The 23,118-nt window shown below is 44.6% G+C and overlaps 1 protein-coding gene across 1 annotated transcript; it reads right to left on the reverse strand.

Annotated features, from left to right (window-relative positions):
- Nucleotides 1-16,461: 16,461 nt before the first annotated feature.
- Nucleotides 16,462-21,513, reverse strand: POLR3D (RNA polymerase III subunit D). Its single transcript, XM_045457579.1, has 9 exons — nt 21,366-21,513; nt 20,990-21,159; nt 19,990-20,033; nt 19,208-19,359; nt 18,924-19,048; nt 18,573-18,741; nt 17,936-18,201; nt 17,357-17,509; nt 16,462-17,256 (listed from the first exon to the last, which is right to left on the reverse strand). The coding sequence occupies exons 2-9, from the start codon at nt 21,152-21,154 to the stop codon at nt 17,134-17,136; spliced, it is 1,197 nt and encodes a 398-aa protein (XP_045313535.1). The 5' UTR covers nt 21,155-21,159; nt 21,366-21,513; the 3' UTR covers nt 16,462-17,133.
- Between the last annotated feature and the right edge of the window lie 1,605 nt (nt 21,514-23,118).

Here is a 23,118-nt window from a genome sequence, read left to right on the forward strand (position 1 = left end):
GCACAAATTAAATGGTAGAAATAAATCCAACAGTGTTAGTAATTACAATACAAATGGACTGAACTTTCCAAATAAAAGACAAAGATTATTGGGCTAGATTTAAAAAACAAAATCCAGGGGCGCCTGGCTGGCTCAGTCAGTTAAGCGTCCAAGTTTGGCTCAGATCATGATCTTGCAGTTCGTGAGTTTGAGTCCCACGTTGGGCTCTGTGCTGACAGCTCAGTAAACATAAAATAAAAAACAAAATCCAAAAAATAAAAAATAAAAAACAAAGTCCAATGATATGGTGTTTAATAAATATTAAGTAGAGATAGACATAAAACATAATAATAGAGGAAGGCTGAAAGTCAAATGCTTTAAAAAAAAAAGAAAAGAAAAAAGAAGCTGGTGCTACTGTATCAATTTCAGACAAAATAACCTTAAAGCAAAAGTATTATTAGACAAAAAGTGGGTCAATTAATGTCAGAGGATTCAAGGACAATTCCAAATTTCTATGCATCTAATAACATAGCATCAAAATATGTAAAACAAAAACTGATGAAAACAAAGAGAAATAGAAAAACCCGCCAACAAACTGGAAGTTGACAACATGCATCTCTCAGTAATTGACTGATCAAGTAAACCAAAAAAATCAGTAAGGTTAGAGAAGACTTGAATAACACAGATCACAGGCTTTATTGGTTTTGTTTATGTACTTGTTGTTTAACAAATATTCATATGGAGTTTATTATGTAGCAAGTGCTATTCTATTTCTGTTTTAATGTTTATTTATTTTGGGGGCACCTGGGTGGCTCAGTTGGTTGGGTGTCTGACTTTGGCTCAGGTCATGATCTCGCGGTCCGTGGGTTCGAGCCCCACATCAGGCTCTATGCTGACAGCTCAGAGCCTGGAGCCTGCTTCAGATTTTCTGTGTGTCCTTCTCTCTCTGTCCCTCCCCCACTTGCACTCTGTCTCTCTGTCTCAAAAATAAACAAACATTAAAAAAATTTTTTAAATGTTTATTTTTGAGGGAGAAAGTCAGTAAGAGAAAGGGGTAAGGGCAAAGAGAGGGGGTACAGAGGATCCTAAGCAGGATCCATGCCAGACTCAGGGCTTGAACTCACAAACTGTGAGATCATGACCTGAGCTGAAGTCGGACACTTAACCAACTGAGCCACCCAGGTGCCCTGCAAGTGCTATTCTAAAGAAGTTTTGTCAAGAATTGGAAAGAAAGGGCTCTGGTCTGAGTACCTTCCAGAGTCAAGGTGGTGTCATTAATCACTTCAGCTAAATTCAAGGACAAATTTTATAGCATTTTTTCTAATAGGACAACTCCCATCATGAAGATAACTCCCCACGTAGTGCCACACAAATAACAAGCTAATTATCTCCCAGTAATAAAAGACAGGCTCATTTTGAAGAGGTCTCTACAGTTGTCTAAGAGCCACATGATCTACTAGTCATGTTCTCATGGTCTCTTATTACTCACCCCAAAGTACATACAAGTCACTATGATTTGGGGATACAGGCAAGTTAATGCCTGGCTTCCATGTATCAAAAGTATTCATGGTGCTTCTGGAAAAAAAAAAAAAAAAAGCATGGTTTATAATTGTTGGGTCCCCCTAGTAGGACCCTACATCAGTCAGGGGTACAGGCTGACAGTATCTCCAATGTGACCTCCCAGCAGGATTGTAATCCTTGGGGTTCATAGTGTTGTTCAAAGAATTGAGTCTAATCCTTGTTTTTGGAGGGACTGCTAGAAGGCAGTCAGTTCACCCTCCTCTACCTGTCCACACCACCAGCCAAGTGGCATTCATCAATCCATCCAGTGGAATGACTGATCAATGGCTACAGGAATGATGGTGAAATCCGGAGGTGCTGATGGGTGTTTCATGTGGAAGGGGAAGAAGCTAAGACCGGCTCCTGCTCTTTCCCATAGACCCTAGCTAAGATTAAAGAGAAAGGTGATCAAATGGAGGTCAGAGCTATCTTGCAGAGGAAGGCCGACTCAGCAGTCAGTTCAGTGTCAAGGGCTTGTGACAGGTGGAGAGAAGCAAGGTGCTTTCCTTTGCGGGGAAGTTCAGAGGCAGTTCTGACAGACAAAGATCATTAAGGTCTCACCCTCTCCCATGCCTTCTCAGGGACTGAAGTGGTCTTTCCCTGGCAAGTAATTCATTATTCTCTCTCCACTGTTTCCCATTCCAGTAACTGTAAACTTACTATTTGTCACACCAAGACCATTTGTCCAGAACGGTCAGGTACAAGAGGGACAAGGGTAATTTTATAAAATTTAATTGGTTGTGTTCCTAGTGCTGGGTAATTTATTTCACAGCAACTCAGGACAAAAGAAACACCTAACAATCCCATTATTAGTTTGTGAGGTCCCAGTAACTTAACACGTATTTATGTTGTCATAGCTTGTAACCATTTGAAAAAATAATACATATAAATTGGAAGAAATATAATACTTTAATTCTATTTTTAAGTAACCATAATTATTTGCTAATGGGATGTTCTGAGTGCTGTACAAGTTCTCAAACCTTGGAGTCAGATTGGACACCACCATATTCATTGCTTGTTCCACACTGATATTCACATGGTACATGCTTTTTAATCACAGCAACAGCAGGAAACCCAACTTTGCAAAGATATGACATTATTAAAAGGATAATACTCTAATGCTGGAGCCATGATCTACCTTGTACTAGCAGTTCACAGTCTCCTACAGATGTCGAGGGTGCTTCTCTTGAACATTTAAAATAGTCTGTGGTGTCCCATGGGCTTACTGCTGCAGCACCCTGGAGAGCCTCCTGATACATACAGTTTGGGAACTGGGGTCTAACACAAAATCATTTACTTTTAGGCACAAAATTCTTGGGGGAGGGATTCAGACTGTCACATTTAATATTCCTTAGTAGTGTGAATGTTAACAAACCGTATAACAAGTTAATATTTTAAAAACTTAATCAGCATTAAATTTGAATCCCCAAGGCCCCCTTTTAGCTGGGCAGCCACCAGAGGGTGAAGCTACCAGGTCTTCCAGGGTTGCCTTCAAGAGGAAGAAACATCACATGCATAAGAGAATCTCAAATTCTCAAAGTAGGCCTATGTAACACCCCACCAGTGGTTAAGAAGAAACGATTGCTTTCTAAAACAGTCAAATTTAGTGACCACACTGCCTAACTAACATGCCTGAATCAGGAGGAGGTGATGGAGGTAGGGTCAGAAATCGTTTTGAGTTGATTTTTGAAGAATCCACTCCAATGCTCAACAATCACAGATGCCTGTGGATGGTGGATGGTACAGAAGGTCCATCAATAAATACCTTGAGTGGCTTGAGCGCTCACTGCGATCAAAGATACATCATGGTCAGACTGCAAATGTCTGGAAAGCCAGAAACATAACAAATATCACTTTCAAGTGTTACAATGGTCTAGCCAGAGCCAACTGATTGGACTCAGCACTGCAGCAACATTGCAACCTAAAAAAATTATCAACAGTGGTAAGCTACCACCGGTAGCCCCAGGAAGGCGGTCAAATGTTCGATGGTCTCAACTGTCTCATCCTGTGCAATGGGCCTTCCTCACGGAGAGACAAACGGTTCAACTTTTATTATGAGTCACAGGCCTGGCATACAGTAATAGCTGGTGCATCTGAGTCCTTTACTCAGTGCCCAGTTTATGCTGGTGGGTATGCTGCGTGTCTGATTTAATGATGGGTCCACCCAGCAAAGGTGACTGGGTGGTGCAGGCTCAACCTGCAGCTTGACTCCAGTCGGTCTCAAAGAATGGACCCTCACCATGGGCACTTACATGAATGATCCAAAAATTTCCATCATCAGCCACGATTTGTTTCCATGGTTCATGGCCCCAAAGAGGGAAGTCTTTAATCTGCCAGTCTGTAGTTTTCCAAGTGGCAGACCAAACAGCTAGGCCAGTGTTAACAGCCAGTAGAAATGTAACAACGTTCAACAAGGAGTACTGGCTGGAGCTGTGAGGACAGCTTTGAGTTCTGCCCTCTGAGAGGAGTGACCACATCTGTTTTCCATTCCACGTAGCTGGCACCGGTGCCGACCAGCCACAGCAGTCCAGTGGACATCATGGGTTTCAGCATAGCCAAACTATCAGTGAACCACGCCCAGGCATTTAGGGGAGCCTCTGTGGATTGAGAGCCCCACTGAGCAAATGGCTTTGCTTTAGCTATGGAGTAGAAGATAACATTTCCCCCAAAGGGATAGATGTTTTCTTCATGTAAAGCTGAAAATGCCATTGAGGCCAGGCAGCTGCAGACTTAAATACACCATTTCCATCACAACAGTGAGACTTGTCGGGCCCTTTCCCAAGTTATTAGTTGTCACAAGGCCACCATCGGTGTGTGTTCTAGCACCTTCAGGCGCTCAGCTTTGACAAGAACTGCTTTTCAAAAGAGGTATACCTCTTAGCCACATTAGGGAGGAAACCCCTCACCTCCACCCCCAACAAGGGGTGCCTCATGGTGAAGGCAGCCTCCTTGGAAAATGATCAATCAGGAAAATGATCATTTAGAGAGATTTTTAGCTCAAAGGGGCCTTAAGGTTATGATGTCCCGCCAAATACTAGCAGTTCCCTGATTCAGCATTCCGGACTGGTCTAATCCCTTTGGGCACTTATGAGCATTCACAGTACATTCATGGAAAACACCAGTGCCAGTTACACACTCAGCAGTGAAAGCCATGAGAACAGTACATGGAATTGGTCCAAAGCCCTGCCTACAAGGTCAATGAGATCCTTTCTTCTCTCTGGAAAAGTGAGGAACGTTCTTCCCTTGGGAGGAAGAAAGGAGACTTGAAAAGTCCTTTTTTGCACTTTGTCAGGAATATGGTTATCAGTTCTTTAGCACACACTTACAACCTACATAATAATAGTCATCCCTTCATTGTTTCAACAAACATTCATTTGGTGCCTATTATGTGCAAGGAACTATTTCAAGTTCTGGGGATACAGTAATGAACAAAACAGTCTCTACTGTCACATAGCTTATGTTCTAGAGGGAATATCAAACAAACAAAAAAATAATATGTCAGATGGCGGTAAATGTTATGGAAAAAAGAAAAGCAGGAAAAGGGGCATAAGGAGTGTCTGAGATGGGACTTCACTAATTTATGCAGCGCATCCAGGTTATGTTGTCTCAAAGACCGGAAGGAATGAGAAAACAAGATGTGAAGATGTCCGGGAAAGTGGGTTCTAGGTGGGGTTGGGGGGGGGGGGGTGGTAATAATGCAAAGACCTAAAGCTGGAGCCTGCCTGCTCTGTTTCAAAAGTGGCAAGGCCTGTGCGGCTGGAGTTGAGTGACCCGGGAGGGTAGGACACGAGGTCATGAAGGACATGTGAGGGTCCCTTGAGGTCTTGGTAGATTGAACAGACTTGGCTTTTACTCTGAATGAGGTGGAAAGTGGCATGATATGGCACATTTTACCAGGATCTCTCTGGCTGTGTGTTGAGAACAGACTGGGGCAGGGGGGCAGTATAGAGGCAGGAGGATTGTTTAGGAGGCAATCATGAAATCCCAGAAGAGAGAATGCTAGATTGGAAGTGTGGTGAGAAGTGGTAACATTCTGGAGAAATTCTTTTTAATTATGATTTTGAAAAATATAACCACAACACTATGATCACGGCTTAAAAAATAACAACTATTGGGGCGCCTGGGTGGCGCAGTCGGTTAAGCGTCCGACTTCAGCCAGATCACGATCTCGCGGTCCGTGAGTTCGAGCCCCGCGTCAGGCTCTGGGCTGATGGCTCAGAGCCTGGAGCCTGTTTCCGATTCTGTGTCTCCCTCTCTCTCTGCCCCTCCCCCGTTCATGCTCTGTCTCTCTCTGTCCCCAAAAAAATAAACGTTGAAAAAAAAAATTAAAAAAAAAATAACAACTATTGATATTATCAAGTATCTAGTTGACATATAGACATACCAGATTACCTCATGAATTATTTTTACATGTGTGAGAAATGTCAATGATAAAGCTGGATATTAGTTAAAGCAGTGAAAACAGAGTTATTCAGTAACTACTGACAACAGGGAAAAGAGCTGAGCTCCATTCTGATTTATGAAGAGGCAACTTGGCATTTTAAAGGGAGAATGAAGGCAAAGGGGCAAAACAGGGCCTCATGCTGAAAATTACAAAGGGTTGGTCACTGTCAATGTGATTAGGCCAGCAGTATCTGTTAAGCTGGCAATTATGGAAGTTAGGAATCTATCCTCCCAGAGACTGGGAGACAGAAGCCCTCTCCTTACTGATTATATTTCAAAGGAAGGCTTTCAGGTCCTTGGGACAGAGTTGGGAGTTATAGAAGATATACATACATCTCAAAGGGACAGAGGAAGAATTCACAGTTGTAAGCCCTTTTTAGTGAGTGCTCTAAGAAAAAGAGATGGGGCCGACGTCAGGTGTTAGCTGGAGCAAACAGCAGTTTTTGTTGTTGTTGTTGTTTTTTGTTTTGACAGCGCTGAGCTTTTCCAAACAGGAACTCAAAAGGCGCTGGGTTGTCTCAGGGATGAGGCCTTGAGATGTTACATGCCAAGTTAAAATTTGGTCAAGACCCTTAGGGCAGGGGTTTGAAGGGAGTGTTCATGCTGAGAGTTTTCTGCAGTTCTCAGAATCCGTATCAGTTAAGGATTGTAACTGATAGACAGTTGTCTTAAATTTCTTTTAATCTATAGGGTCCTCCTTCATTTCTCTTTTTTCCCTTACAGTTTGTTGAAGAAATGGAGTCCTGTAGACACAATCAAGATTTTGCAGACTGGACTCTCTTTGGTGATTTTAATGTTTTTTGGGTCCCTGTATTTCCCCAAATTTGGTAGTTAGGGTTGAGTTGCCTAGTAGACATTCAAGAAGAAATGGGAGAGTGGCCAGTTGGATATAGGGCCGGGGGACAGGAGAGATCCAACTGGTGATAATAATTAAAAGTCCTAGACATAGTTCAAACCATGATCCTGGCTGTGATTGTTGAGGGGATGAAAGGACAGGAGAAACCCTCTAAGGCCTGAACCCTGGGCACTCCCATGTTTAGAGGTGGGGAGATGGTGAGGGAGGGACTAGGAAGGGTGAGGAGCACATCCAACATGAGACAAGAAGGAACAGTTAGGGCAGTGACTCCAAAGCCAAGAAAAGAAGGTACATAAAGAAGGAAGGAGTGCTCAACTGTGTTAAATGGGGTAACAGATTCAGTCAAGTAAGGATTGCAAATTTACTATTAAGTTTGGTAAAGACGTCACTGGTGACTTTGAGAAGAGCTGATTGTTATGGGTTCAAGAGGGAATGGATGAGAGCAACTGGAGACAAGTAAAGACAACTCTTTCAAGAAGTTTTGCTGAAAAGGAAAGCAGAGGAAAAAGGTTAACTGGAGGCCAACACAACCTTGAAGGAAAATTTGTTGTTTTCAAGATGGATCCGTAAGAGCCTATTTGTATCCTGTGAAACTGGTCTCTGCTTTTTTAAAATTTTTTTAATGCTTATTTATTTTTGAGACAGACAGAGTGTGAGCGGGAAGGGGGCAGTGAGAGGGAGACACAGAATCTAAAGCAGGCTCCAGGCTCTGAGCTGTCAGCACAGAGCCAGACATGGGGCTCTAACTCACGAACCACAAGATCATGACCTGAGCTGAAGTCAGACGCTTAACCAACTGAGCCACCCAGGTGCCCCGAAACTGATCTAATAGAAGGGGAAATTGGGGTATTGTGTAGGGGGGGGTTGCTGGAGCAATACCCTTGGAATAGGCAAGAGGAGACGGAATTGAGTGCCCCAGTGAAGGGTATGGTCTCAGGGAGGAGCAAGACAGTTCATCCATAGTAACAGGAGGTGAGGCTGTAGACCCGGACACAGATGCAAACAGACCCATAGATGCTGTAGAGGGAACACGTATTCTGAGTGCTTCTATTTTCTTAGTGCAGTAAGAGGCAGGGTCATCAGCTAAGAGTGAGAAGGAGAGAGGTACTGGAGGTTTGAGGACACAGGAATAGGGATTCACTGGTCCTCTCTGGGGAGTGAGGAAAGTTAAGTGGACAAGGAAAGTTGGTCCAAAAGTGAGATCATCAGCTTGGATGGGTGTTTCTCCAGCCAAGTTTCAGCCCTCAGGGGAAATGCAGAGTAGGTAGAGCTTTCCATTTACCTAAAAGTGGGATTTTGTCCAATGAATAAGACAGGAGAGAGGGGCAAGGGCACTGAGAGTGTATGCAAGGAAGTGGTTATAACAACCACGCATGATATCTACACAATTGAGGGTTTGCTTATGCAAGTGATGTGCCTTCGCAGTTCTTCTCTGTCACAATTGGGACCAGCAGTTGTTCAGTTATTCTTAAAGTAAGTTAAATAGATGTGACAGAGGCTGTTTGTCATTCCTCAATATCCTGTTTCTTTCATGATCATGAACCTTGACTTTTAGGAGTGTATATGCTCATTCAAGACAAAGACCACATTTCTCAGCCTCCTTCAAGGCCAGGGGTGACTATGTCTCTACTTTCTGGACAAAGGTATATCATCATCAATATCATGACACAGCTCCCAAGAACCTCCCTAAGAGAACTGATACACAGCCTGTCATCTGGCAAGGGGTGGGGGGTATGAACTTTTCATTCGTCTGGCTGCCTAGAGTGGGGATGCAATGGATAGAGCTCTGGTCTTCAACTGAGAACATGAGGATGAGGTCCACACCCTAGACACCATAGGGAGATAAGCTGGAGGAACCTTAGGCCATTGGGACTTTGTGGAGCTGAGCTGCCATACCAGCTCAGACTGTGCATCTTTACAGTTTTATAAGTGAGAAATATAATTTTGTTTAAACTACTGTTGGGGGGGGGGGCTTTGTTTCTCATAGCTGATCTAATCTTAACTGATATTTTGGGCAACATTTTTAATGAAAGAAGCATAGCTATTTTAAATATTTTAACATGACACTTATACATTTATCTCGCCTACACTTAATTCAACAGCACTTTTTATTGACTCACCTTTATTAAGTCTTCCCACAGCAGTTACCTTAGTTTAGAAATAAGAATTTTGTTTTAATGCTTATATTTCATCAGTTTATGTAAAACTTAGTTACACATTTACCTTATTTTCATCAGAAACGCTTTCTCTTAGCCCTCATACTTTATTAGTTTATACAATGTTTAACTGAATTATGTAATTACAACAGTGAACACAGCTGGCCAAAATGAGCTGAGTAAAACACAACTTTGGGGAGCATATAATCAATTGTGGGAACAGTGTATTCTTCCCACATTAACCCTCTCTGATGTTTGATGGAGGGAGAGAAAGAACATTAGTTATCTATCCAGACAGCCAGTTGAGTACAGGTCAGATCTGCTACTTGGCATCTTTTAACATTTATATAGTTGTTGGTTTGTTTTTTGTTTTTTGTTTTTTAAGTAGGCTACATGCCCAGCATGGAGCCCAACACAGGGCTTGAACTCACAACCCTGAGATCAAGACCTGAGCTGAGATCAAGAGTCAGATGCCCAACCGAGCCACCCAGGCACCTCCTACATTTATACAGTTTAACACAGAATCTTGACTATGCATTCAACTTTACAAGTATGCAACCTCCTCTTATACACTGCTAATGGGCATGTGAATGGATAGGAGTACTCAGGAGGTATTTATCAAAGCCTTAAAAACGTTATAGAATTGGCTCAGCAAAGCCATTTTTAATAAAGGATCCTAAGAAAATAATTGAGGCATTTGCAAAAGAATTCCTGTGGTTATCTTGCCCTGGGGAAAGGTTTAAGAGCCATGCTCAGTACAGCTAGTTTTAAGTACTAACTGCGTTTTCATTTGGAATATACTGTGTTAAAGGAATGAATCAGTGAGAACTTTAACTTTGGATGGCAGCATGACATGGTCACAGAAAGCTTTTATTAAAATTTTGGGTCCTTGGGGCACCTGGGTTACTCAGTCAGTTAGGCATCCGACTTTGGCTCAGGTCATGAGCTCGTGGTTCATGGGTTTGAGCCCCGCATTGGGCTTTGTGCTGACAGCTCAGAGCCTGGAGCCTGCTTCAGACTCTGTCTCCATCTCTGTCTCTGCCCCTTCCCCACTTGCGGTCTCTTTCTCAAATATAAATAAAAAAACTTAAAAAAATTTTTTTTTTAAATTTTGGATCCTGAAGCCAACTTGGTAAATACAGCTTACCAGCACTCAAGTGCCACCTGATTATCCGGGGTTAGAAAGGGAATACCACATTTCCCCAAATCTCTTGTGCTGGGGTTCTGGATGTGAATTAGATTCTACCAATTGAGATCTTAAAGGGGGAAGTGAAAGCCATCTTCACACTGCTTTGGCTGTTTTCTGATGCCAAAGCTGTGGAGTCTGATTCTTCTGTTTCTCTCACACCTAACATCTACTCTATCAGCAGACTAAGCTGGCTCTACCTTTGAAAGAACTATCTACAGTCCAAGTACTTCCAGGCACATCCGCTATTCCCACCTTGGTCCACACCACAACCATCTGCTGCCTGGATGACTGGAGCAGTCTATGAATTGGTGTCACTGCTTCTCCCTTTGCCTCAACACAGCAGCTGAAGTGAACCTTTTAAAACTTAGACAACATTTGCCACAGTGAACCATTTCACTTACAATAAAACCAAACTCCTTACAGTGGCCTAAAGCCCTGGCTGACCTAGAATGCACACCCCACAACTCCTCTTCCACTGGTCTCCCGTGGTTTCAGCTCTAGCCAGCCTCCTTTACTGTTGCTGATTCTAGCTGTCCTCACTCCCTGATCCTGCCAGTTCACATCCTCAAATGACACTTTCTCAACTTCCTATAATGTGTTGAGCTGCCACCTGTAGATTCCCCTTACCATTTTAAAAAAATTGCTAAGCATTTGTCACCTTCCAAATACCATGCAACATACTTACTTATGCTTGTTGTCTGTCTCCCTCACCAAAATGAAAGTTCCAGCAGGACAGAGTTCTTTCTGTTTCACACTGATGTATCCTAAGCTACAACTGTATCTAGCACCCCAGAGGCACTCCATCTGTGTGGGTTTTTTTCTGCAGGTGTTTCAGGGTCCAGTCTTTCTCTCTGTGGCTCTTCAGAGGTGATTGAGACTGGGGATTTCGTGATCACTGGAATGCAGCATGCAGTGTGTTCTGTAACTCAACTGCTCTATGGCCAGATTCTCCACCATCTTGACTATGATGGAGGCTGTAGCTCCTCTGGTGGTCCCTTCTCTGGCGTTCTGATTCCTGGAGGCCCAACCTATTACTCCTCCAGCTTTCCAATGAGTCTATAAACACTTATTTTCCTGTATTAAACTTTTCTGCTTAGAATAATTGGAATGGTTTATACAACAATAAATTCAAAATGGGTGAAAGACCTAAATCTGAGACAGGAAACCATCAAAATCCTAGAGGAGAACACAGGCAGCAACCTCTTTGACCTTGGCTGAAGCAATTTCTTACTGGACACATCGCCAGAGGCAAGGGAAACGAAAGCAAAAATGAACTGTTGGGACTTCATCAGAAGAAAAAGCTTCTGCACAGCAAAGGAAACAATCAACAAAAGTAAAAGGTAGGCTACAGAATGGGAGAAGATATTTGCAAATGACATATCTGATAAAGGGTTAGTATCCAAAATCTATAAAGAACTTAGCAAACTCAACACCCAAAAAACAAATAATCCAGTTAAGAAATGGGCAGAACACATGAACAGACACTCTTCCAAAGAAGACATCCGGATGGCCAACAGACACAAGAAAAGATGTTCAACATCACTCATCATCAGGGAAATACAAATCAAAACCAAGATGAGATTCCATCTCACACTGGTCAGAATGGCTAAAATTAACAACAGAAGAAACAACAGGTGTTGGTGAGGATACAGAAAAAGGAGAATTCTCTTACACTGTTGGTGGGAATGTAAATTGGTGCAGCCACTCTGAAGAACAGTATGGAAGTTCCTCATAAAGTTAAAAATAGAACTACTCTACAATCCAGCAATTGCACTACTACTAGGTATTCACCCAAAGGATACAAAAATACAGATTCTAAGGGGTACATGCACCCTGATGTTTATCTACAGCATTATCTACAATAGCCAAAAGAGAGCCCAAATGTCCATCGACTGATGAATGGATAAAGAAAACGTGGTGTAAATATGCAATGGAATGTTACTCAGCCATCAAAAAGAATGAAAACTTGCCATCTGCAATGACATAGATGGAGCTAGAGTACATTATGCTAAGTGAAATAAATCAGAGAAAGACAAATACCATATGATTTCACTCATACGTGGAATCTAAGAAAGAAAACAGATGAACATAAGGGCGGAGGGGGGAAGAAAGAGGGAAACAAACCACAAGACTCCTACAGATAGAGAACAAACCAAGAGTTGATAGAGGGAAGTGGGTAGGGGATGAACTAGATGGGTGATGGGTATTAAAGAGGGCACTTGTTATGATGAGCACTGGGTGTTGTATGGAAGTGATGAATCACTGAATTCTACTCCTGAAACTAATATTGTATTGTAGGTTAACTAAAAATTGGAAAAAAAAGAATAATTGGAATGGTTTTTATTTTTCCACTGAACCTTGAAAAACACACAAGATACAGTTGTCAGGCCAATGATGATCAGGACTACATTTTTTCTGACTAGATCTTAGATGTAAATGAGACAAATAGAAGAAAGCCCAACCCCTGCTTCAGTTCATGTGGAGTTGGACCCATGACTACTCTAATACAAGGGAAGGAAAGAAATGCTTCAGAAAAGTGAAGTCATAAGTTGGCCACACAGGGAGTTACTAGAGTTGGCATTCTCTCTCCATTTTTTCTGAGGATGACCCTGAGACCCAGCTGCACTCCAGTCCCTATCCTCTATTGGAGAACTTTGGCAGCTGAACCATGTCCAAGAGGAGCTGTTAATACTACATCTGTCATTAGCTGCAGCCATCTGAAGAGGGCAAAAGCCCAAACCATGAGTGTCTTGCACTAGGATGGTGGTGGAATCACAGGATGAACAGGCAACTGTGCATAATACCTTAGAATTAAACCTCTTTTCCTTTAAAGAGCCAAGCGTTAAGTGATCAGTTCAACTGGACCATAGGGGTAGTCCAGGATTAAAAGATCCTGTCTTTAATTCGTTCAGCTAGCTCAGGCATATCTTTTTTTTTTTTTAATGTTTATTTATTTTTGAGAGAGAGAGAGAAAGCACGAGCAGGGGAGGGGCAGAGAAAGAGGGGACACAGGATCTGAAGTGGGTTCCACGCTGACAGCAGAGAACCATGAACTCACAAACCATGAGACCATGATCTGAGCGAAGTCGGACACTTAATTGACGGAGCCTCCCAGGCTCCCCTACCTCAGACGTATCTTAAGTAAAAGATGATCATTAACAAAGAACTATATATACTTTCAAGCAAGATAATGCACATAAGACAGTATAATGTTTATATCATCATCCAGAATATACACAATTTTAGAGTCTGAAAGAGCGTGTACTAAAATGTTAAAACTGGTTTATTTAGAAGAAAAGGTAATTAAACATTTAAAAAATTCTACCTAGATATACTTCAACTCTATCATTGCTGCTTTTTCCCTACTAACAAAACTCTGTCTCAGGTAACAGGATGCCAAAGGCCAGGAGACAAACTGATCTACCCATCCCTCTTGGTCAGTGCCCCATGCTAGGGTAGTTACGTGGCCCAGCTGTCAGAAACACAGGGGCAAGTCTCTTTGGGCCTCTGAAGGAACTTCCTCCCTAAGAGCACAATGAGGAGAAAGTTCCTTTACTGCTGTTTACTTTGCTTCTTGCTGTGTCTTTGGACGGTTATTTGAAGAAATGACATTGTGTAGCAGCCACTTTGCAGTACTGAGGCTAGCAAAACCAAAGGATCTAAGAAAAATCTTGATAACGTTTTGGCTGCCGCCCAAGTCTGGAGCCATTTATCTCTAGACTTCTCCTTACAGGTGATAACATCCTTATTGCTTATGTCACTGTCCGCCCAGTTTCCTGTCACACTTGTGCCAATCTCATTCTGCAAGAAACACTTTTCTGTCTGGCAACAAATAAATGCTTTATGGTGCTCGCTTCAGCAGTACATACACAAATAAACGCTTTATGTTCGCTCTAATTGAAAAACAACTCTATTAAAAGTCTACTATGAACTCATTTTTACAGAAAGCGAGTAAAACTGAACTTAGGAAGGGTAACCAATTTTCCCCAAAGTTACTGGTGGAACTGAATTAAAACCCAACCCTGACTCTAAAGCCTACACTGTGTCACTTACAGTTAAAAAATGAAAAAGTCTATAGCTCTCTCTTTTAGAATCGTAACAAAATGCCTACACGCAGATGCAGGTAGTAATAAATTTGCATGCATTTGCACTCACACCTATGAACTTGACTCTAGGCTTTTTACTCTCCTTATTTGCATGTATTTGTTGGTAGAAATGTATACTTCAGAGGCTTGGTCAAGAAAGTAGACTTGGGGGGGCGCCTGGGTGGCTTAGTCGGTTAAATGTCTGACTTTGGCTCAGGTCATGACCTCACAGTTCGTGGGTTCAAGCCCCATGTTGGGCTCTGTGCTGACAGCTCAGAGCCTGGAGCCTGCTTGGGATTCTGTGTCTCCCTCTCTCTCTCTCTCCTTCCCCGGCTAGCGCTCTGTCTCTCAAAAATAAATAAACATCTAAAAAAATTTTTTTAAAAGAAAGTAGACCTGCCATGCCTGGGTGGCTCAGTTGGTTGAGCGTCCCACTCTTGATTTCGGCTCAGGTCATGATCTCAGGGTCATGGGATTGGGCCTGTGTCAGGCTCTGCACTGAGTGTGGGGTCTGCTTGGGATTCTCCCTCTCTTCCTGCCCCTCTCCCTCACTTGCACATGCTCTCTAAAATTAAAAAAACAGACTTGCTTCATCTTTTTCCACACTTTCACTGATGACCTCCAATCTGTACACCAGGGATATAGAGACAGGTCACGGGGACTCTGATGCAGGATCATAATATTCAATCCCTAAGATACTTGAAATGAATAATATAAAAGTGGTACACACTCTTCCTCAAGCTTTCTTAGAAGTCAAAGAGCTAAAGACTGCAAGATACCAAACAGCTAAGGAGGCAGGGCCTTTGAGTTAGCCCAAAAAAGCAGAAGATTTTTTGAACCAAAGAAACAGAAGAGAAACAGAGAATTACAAGAGGCCCACTGGCAGTGCATTAGCTATCTAAAAGACAGCACTGAAGCCCAGAGAACAAAAACTCAGCGTTAGACAAAACAGAACTTTCATGGTATATGCCTCCACAGAAGACTTCTGTCCTTTATAATGAAGACACCAGAGCAACACTACCAACAGAGTTCATGTGACCTCTTAGCTACAGAAGGGGCAATGTTCAATCACCCCTCATACCTGCTGGCTAGGCAGTTTGAGAGGCTCAGGACAGGAAAACCCCAGCTGTCATGAATAAAAAACAGACTTGAGGGACAGAAAGGTGAGACCAAAGGAAGGTATATCCATCCAAAACCTCTGGGACCACCTAAAAGTCAGGAGGAGGCACTCTTATGAGCCTGTGTGGTCCATCGCTGTTCCAGAGGTGGTTGGCTAAGCTCTCAACTTGGGACCATGATGTCACCCAAGGGTAACTGTAGGGTGCTGGAAGGAGTCTCTGACTTTACCTCTGGTATAGCCTATAGCTAGCACCTCACTACAGTGAACAGGGAGCTGTGACATCAGCATCTAACAACCACAGACACTGCTGCGAGCAGTCTTCCCTAATCCCAAAGATGTCTCCTACCACTGAACCAGGGAAAAAACCCAGCCTGTGGACAAGGGAAGAGAAGCTGCTCCTCCAGAAACTACACTGGAAGGTTCAAGAGTGTAATGACCTGGTACAAAAAACAAGATCAAAGACCCATGAACTCAAAGGCCATTGTGGCCAGCTGGGATTGAGATGCAGATCTGGTGACGGTAGGACAGGAGGTAGAGGGGGGCCTCTCAAATTCGAAGCTTTGAAGTGGGAGGTCATCTGTCAAGTGTCAAAGAGGCGGCTCTTCAATAAATCCTAATTTCTGTCTTATCAGAGGTTGTTCTTCAGCAGTATTTGAGTGTGGTTATAACTCTAAGTGGTCACAGGATTCTGTTGGGAAATATTTAAATGGAAGTCAAAAGAGTACTGCTACTTATTGGAGGAGTTGGGGGGATAGGGGAGAGGAGTTGAGGGATAGAAGGAAGGAGTTCCGGGACCATGATGTCACCCAAAGGCAAGTGTAGAGAGCTGGGAGGAGTCTCTGACTTCACCTCTGGTAGAACCTTTGGCTTGCAACTCACCACAGTGAACAGGCAGCACTTAACTGCTCAGGAGAAAATGGGCAGAGAAGGGCCTGAACCTATACCTTGAGAGCCTCAGGGCCTAGGGGGTGATGGGAGGTGCAGCAAGAAGGCAGAGATACAGCAGCTCTATTCACTTCTCTCAAGAGATTCTTGAAACCTCTATTTTGTTTGAAAACAGACTCAGGCAAAGGGAAGGGAAACTAACATTTATTGAGTGCCTACTGTGTATATCTGGCCTTGTGCAAGGAATTTTCATCTACAACATTCCATTTAATCCTCACACCAACCCTGTGAGGTAGGTATTATCCTCATTTTTGTCCTATGAGGAGTATGAGGCTCAGAAAGGTTAGGTAGTTTGTCCAAGGTCACACAGCTAGTAACTGATGGAACTGGGACCGCACACTGAGTCCCAGACTCAAAAATTCCCTGCTCTCTCTCCAACACTGTTTCTTGGGAAGGAGGAGGGAGCAAAAGCAGCAGCAGTCTTTATGCTTCCTACCCTGAGAACAAGACAGTCAGCAAGAGAAGGAGACTGGGCTTTCCCACAGACCCTCCCCTCTCTACCAGGGGAGGGTGCAGTCATTTGAAGAGATAAGACATAAATACAAAAATAAATAAAAGGGACAAGCCCCCCAGCAGCGAGGATGTGCAGGATCCATGCTGTGGGAAGGCCACTGTGCCATTCACAGCTGCTGTGGGAGGGAGCCACGTGGGCCCTATGGGGAAAACTGGGACAATGGCCGCCAAAGGCTGGAGTGGGTGGGCTAAACAGGCCCCTTCTGGGTCGCACAGATTTGAGAACAAAACGTCTGGAGCAGGCAGCAGCCGTGGGCACAGTCACCATCATCCTCCATCTGCTCATTTTACCGGTGTTTGTGATCCAAGAGGGACTCAAAATCGGGGGAACATACAAGTTTGTGCTTTATGTGTCCCAGGACTGTCATCTCACCCGTCCTACTGTCTCCAAGGCCCACGGACACCAGCTCCTGCCAACCAACAGAGACAGTGAGGAGAAACAAACCAAACAACTCATTACTCAGTCCTATGATTCTCATGTGATAATCCCCAACCCCTACAGGCTCTCACCTGCAGAAAGGAGCAGGTGGTTCCCATCGTTACATCTAGAGTCACCTTGCCCAGGAGGAGCTGCACCTTCCCTGACTTGCGGATGAGCAGCTTGCCAACCTGACCCTCTGTCAGGTCAGCCAGGGTACAAGCATTCTCTGCCAGCCTGGCTTCCTGTGGAGAGAATCAGGAGATGGACACTGGGTAAGGAGCCGCTTCCTCCATCCTTCATGGATGAAACCTTTTCTAAAGGAAGGCAGCAGCAGCAAAGGTTAGAATGAGCTCCTCAAGAAGGCCTTTTCCCAAGGCTGCCTGTCGTTGGCTGAACGACAAAACCCAAAGCAAACATGAACGAATGGACAAAATATTCATAATTGCTGACATTTTCTCATTTGTACATGTTTAAAATATTTCATTGTAAAAAGTAAACACGTGTAATTGGGGTTGAAGTACAAAGCCCCAAGCCCCTCATGGGTAGAAAGAACAAATGTGTATTATTTTGGCATTTCAGCTTGGGTGGCACACTTTTGCTTCCCCAACAGGTTGCTGTTTCCCTTCCTGGTCCCCCCGCATTTTCACAGAACTCACTCCTGAGCATACCCGGTCTTTCTCCTGCTTTATAACCACCATCTGTCCATCCTCGCTCTGCACTTCGGTCTTGATAGGCTTGATGTCCTGGGTAGGTGGCTGACCAGGGAGTGTGTCTGGCAGCTGAAGAAACAGCAACTCTTCATCCTGGGTGAGGCTCAGCTCCCTGAGCAGCTCTGCCACAGATACGTCCTTTGGAAGGCTTGGGGTCTTTCTGGCTGTTTTGGGAGGAACCTTCATCTTGGCCTCCTCCTCCTCATCCCGGGGCTCCTCTTTCACTGCCCAAGATAACAAATGGAAGAGCTATCAAGTGGCCACCCTCTACGTCCTCTCATTGTACCCATCCCTTCATCCTTGTCTGCTTCACTGTCACTCAGTTAGGAAGCTGGAGGGTTATGGTTATGAAGAAGGACCCAGGAGTTGTATGACTTACCTAAAAAGGATTATCTGAGGCTGACCCACAGATCCATGGCAGCATGAACCCTCTGCGAGTGAGAACTTACAGTCTCTGTAAGGTCATGTATTTTACAGCTAGAACGTGGGGGAGGGGGATCTGCTTATTAGTCTGGGAGGTTCATTCCTAGGGAGCATTCAGGTGAGGGGGGGCATCCACAGGAAAGGAGATGAGACGTTAATGGACACAGAGTACCTCTCACAGCAGGTACATCCACCTCCATGTCCTCTTCCTTGGGGCCACCCAGCCAAGGCTTAACATCTGGTTCTTCATTCTCTTCCTTGAAAAGCCATCCTGAGTGAGCCAGCGGCAGCTGAACAGGCATGTTTCGAGTGTCATTCCTCAGCCCAGGGTCATCGATGAACTACCAGAGAAGAGACAGGGGGTCACGTGGTCTGGCTAGCATACACACAGGTGGACTGCAGCCCACCTCGGCCTTTTCTAACTGAAGATTCCTCCTGCTCACAGGCTTCCAGGACATCAGAGAGTTCTGCCACCAAGCTCGGCCCCCCAGAAGCCCATTCCTCCCAGTCTGCCAGTACCTACATCATCCTTCTCCAGCATGCGCAGGATCTGTTTCGTTTCTTCGTCTGTCTCCCTCTTCTCTTTTTTGATGTTGATGATATGAGAGGGCCCCATGTCTGACACATCCACTGTCTTATCCCAGTTCCCTGCAGGAAATCACTCAGTTCACCAAGGGTACGGAAGAGGCCAACAGCAAGGAAAACTAAACTGGGAGCAAGGTAATTTTACTGCCCTTGCCCTTCTCTCAGGCAGTCTGAACTGAAATCCACCGATTCCTTCCTCCCGGAACCCCAGCAGCTTGGTACCCTTTTTCTTCATCATTTCAGCTGGGCCCTGCTCAAAGATGGAGTGGGACTGGATCACTTCTGGGCGGCCCCGCCCCCGTCCATGCCCCTCTCGCTGCCGGTCTCTATCCCTGTCACGCTTCTCCTTCTTGATGGTTACTTCTTCCTTGGGCCTAGAAAAGAAAATGGATTAAGGAAAACCACTCATTCACTCCACCTCAAAGAATTGGTCTTACTTCCTCACACCACTCTGCTCCTCCACCTGAGTGGATAAGTAGAGAGCCAGTAACTGTATCAGAAACAGAACCCAATACTAAGTTTAGCTAGCACCTTTTCTACCTGATGGGGCAGCGTCCTTTCAGTTTGCTTTGCTTTACCTTCTTGCTTGAGAAGAACTGTATTAGAATTATAACTCAAACGCTGAATTACAGAGACTGCCCCCAATGTGGACTTTTTACAATTGCCTGAAAGCAAAAGGTTGTAATACAAAAGAACATAAGTGAAAACCTGATACATCTTTGTCTAAACTAATGGCTCTCAACTCCAGCTGTAAAAAAATAATCACTGTTGCATTGCAAAAAAGTTAAATCACCATTTCTAGAAATGGATTTCTAGGCATCAATATTTTTTTTAAAACTTGCACATTAGAATCACCTGGAGCCAGGGTTGAAAATCACTAGGGAAAAAAACTAAATATGCACATTTAGATGTCTGAGGAAATAACATACCTAGTTATTTCCCAAAAGACCGAAATTCAGAGCAAGTAAATAAGGGGAAAGTTTTTAGAAGGCCCAGCTACTTACTCTTCCTTGATTTTCCGACTGATGATATTTGGGGTGAAGGTTTTCTGAAAGTAAAATATGGGAGTCACTAATTTGGTAAGTTCTGATCCCAAAGTACAGAGAAAAATGACAACTCTCAAAGGGCATCTTGTATGGACCAAGACTACCACTCTACATTCCACACTGTTGCCAGTGATTTACAGAGACATACGTGTACTTAAGAGGGAAGAACAGCATGTCATGATAACAGTGGGCTTACGGAACAGGATACCAAAAACCATTAAGCTAGCAGCCTCAGCTTCTGCCCTCTGAAAAGAGAGCCCTCGGGATTTCTAAAACTTATTTATCTAATCTCACTTCTTGTCCTCAAACAGCTATAGAAACCATTGAGTATCACAGGAAAGAGGTCTAGCAGCAAGGCTCAAGTAGGAAGTAGGCCAGCACTCACAAATGGATGATAGCCTTAGACTGCCACCAGCATTTTCCAATGCAAACAAGTCTTCAAACACTGGCTGCTTTATGCTTGTTATCCACCCCACCCCCCAATTTCAGGGGTATCCCTATATCTACAGTCATAAACACAACAGAAAAGGTCACAGAGCCTCTTATGCTGTGCCTAGGATTCATTACACTCTAGATAAAAGTTTGCCCCTTAGGATCCACGGCCAATTCGTAACTCTAAAACTGCAGGCAAAATTTATGCCTGCTGGCTTCCATGGTTTCTTAAAGGTGTCTAAAACATATAAAAAAGGTAAATAAACAATGCTCAAGTTGCTTGGGAACTAGTTAGGATTCTCGGCCCTTCAGCCATCTCTGAGAAACATGTCAACATCTTGTACCCTGTATCTAGACTTAAAGGTAGGGCAGGCTCCCTTGAATTTGTTGGCCAAAGTCTGGGGACAAGATTTGTTAGGCCCAAAGCCACGCCTGGCACAAGGCAGGCCCTACGTGAACATCGGTAGAACCCCAGGTCCTGGAATTCAAGGTAGTTGGGTTTCTTTAGAAAGGTGCCATCGGGTACCTTCTTAACTCCTCCGAGGGTGAGGTCCCTGGAGCGGATGGAGGGAAGACGACCTGGGGTAAGTGGAGGGGCCGGCCTCCGCCCGATAAGCCCCCGGGCCCCAGAGAGGAGGGGTCGGGGCCCTCCCGGACCACTCGGCTCGCCTGCGGCGTTTCCTTGCGACATGTTGCCTGGGAGAAGAGGACGAAAGGGGCAGCAAAGTCACTCGAGGGGGCGGACACGCGGACCCTGGGCGGAACCCTGCCCACGTGGCCACCCGCCCCCCAGTCAGTGCGTCCCTCCCTTTCCACGTGGCAAGACTCCCCGGACCACCCACTTAGAGAGCTTGGCTAGCCCTCTGCCCAGGACCCGGGTCAGGCACGAGGCTGAAACGCACCCCAGCGCCCCCGAGCTGTGGCTCCACACCAGGCGCGTCCCGACTTCACCTCCGACGCGGCCCGCAGCCGGCCCTGAGTCTCTCCGCCCGGCGGAAGTCTGCGTGGCAGGGTCCGGGCGCCGCCATCTTGCCGCGGGGCGGAAGTGAGGTCGATGGGCGGGGCCGGGCCACAGTATTTATCCCGCGGCGCCTCGCTCCCCTCCGCCTTCTCTTCCCGGTTCTTCCCGGAGTCGGGAAAAGCTGGGTTGAGAGGGCGAAAAAGGAAGAGGGGTGTAGGTTACCCTGCGGTGACGCGTTCGGGGGTCTTGGACAGCGGCGAGTGGGTAGACGCGTCCAGCTCGGGGTCCGGGGGTCTTGGCACGGCACGACCCAATATGGGGATTTGCCGTGGCGGAGCCTCTGGGAGCAGTGGGGTCGCGGCTCCGGACAGGGCGAGGGGCCGAGAGCGAGATCCGGACTCAGAGTTGAGGATCCCTGGGTCCGGCCGAGTTGCGGCTGCGGGCTCGATGATGACCTTGGAGTGGTCATTGTACTCTGGGCTCCGGCCTCGCCCTCGCTTGGGGGGTGTCCCTTCCCTGGATTCCTGGTGGGGTCCTGTAGTGGGGCTGTGGGCGCAGCGCTAGGGCAGCTGTGGCGGACTCTTGTTCCAAGCCCGGAACCTGAAAAACGAAGGTTGATCGACTGGGAGGCAAGAATTTAAAGAACTTTTATGATGATTACAGCATTTGTAATTTAACATAAAAAAAATGCCTTTACTGTTCTTCTCCCCACCCCCAAACCATGTAAAAATCACTTAATACTGCGGAAAGTTTGAGGGAAGGAAAACATTTCTGCTACAATTCCACATAGAATACTACTTTTAAAACTTCTGTAAAATATTACAATCCCTTTCATAGAGCTGTCATATTGTACTACAATTTTGAATCCTTCCTTTTGAAATAACATTTCTTTGTTGCTGCATCAAATAACTGATGTAATTCTCAATGACTATGTCATGATTTGCCTATTTTCCTATTTGGACGCTTAGGTTGCCCCCACCCCCACTCCCGTAAATAATGCTGTGGTGAACATCTGGTGCATCTAATGTTTTTTCTTCTTTTGGATTATATTCGTAGGGCTAGCTTTTTTTTTTTTTTTTTTTTTTTTTAATGTTTATTTACTGATTTTAAGAGGAAGAGAGCTGAAGCAGGGGAGAGGCAGAGGGAGAGGGAGAAAGAGAGAATCCCAGTCAGGCCCTGTGCTGTCAGCACACAGCTGGAGATCAGGACCTGAGCTGAAATCAAGAGTCCTATGCTTAACCAATTGAGCCACCCAGGCACCCCTCCGTAGGACAACTTTTCAGACTTGTGATAACTGGCCAAAAGAAGATGTACTCTTTAAAAAAAAAAAAAAAAAAAACAAATTGAGATAGTAGGTATACATGTGATTTTAAGAAATAATAACAGAGGTCTCAAGTTTCCCCCAATAGAAACATACCGCAAAACTATAGTACAATATCACAACCAGAATATTGACATTGATACAGTGGAAATATAAGACATTTCCATCACTCCAAGGAGCCCTTTTTGTTGCCTTTTTATAGCCACACCTCCCTCCTTCCGCCCACACTAATCTGTTCTTCACTTTTATACTTTTGTTATTTCAAAAGTAGAACTCATTCAAAAATGGAATCATATGGTATGTGACTTCTGGGGATGGCTTTTTTCACTCAGCATAATTCCCTGGAGATTACCCAAATTGTTGCATGTATCAC

This window comes from Leopardus geoffroyi, chromosome B1 (genome assembly GCF_018350155.1).
Source record: "Leopardus geoffroyi isolate Oge1 chromosome B1, O.geoffroyi_Oge1_pat1.0, whole genome shotgun sequence".
NCBI lineage: Eukaryota > Metazoa > Chordata > Mammalia > Carnivora > Felidae > Leopardus > Leopardus geoffroyi.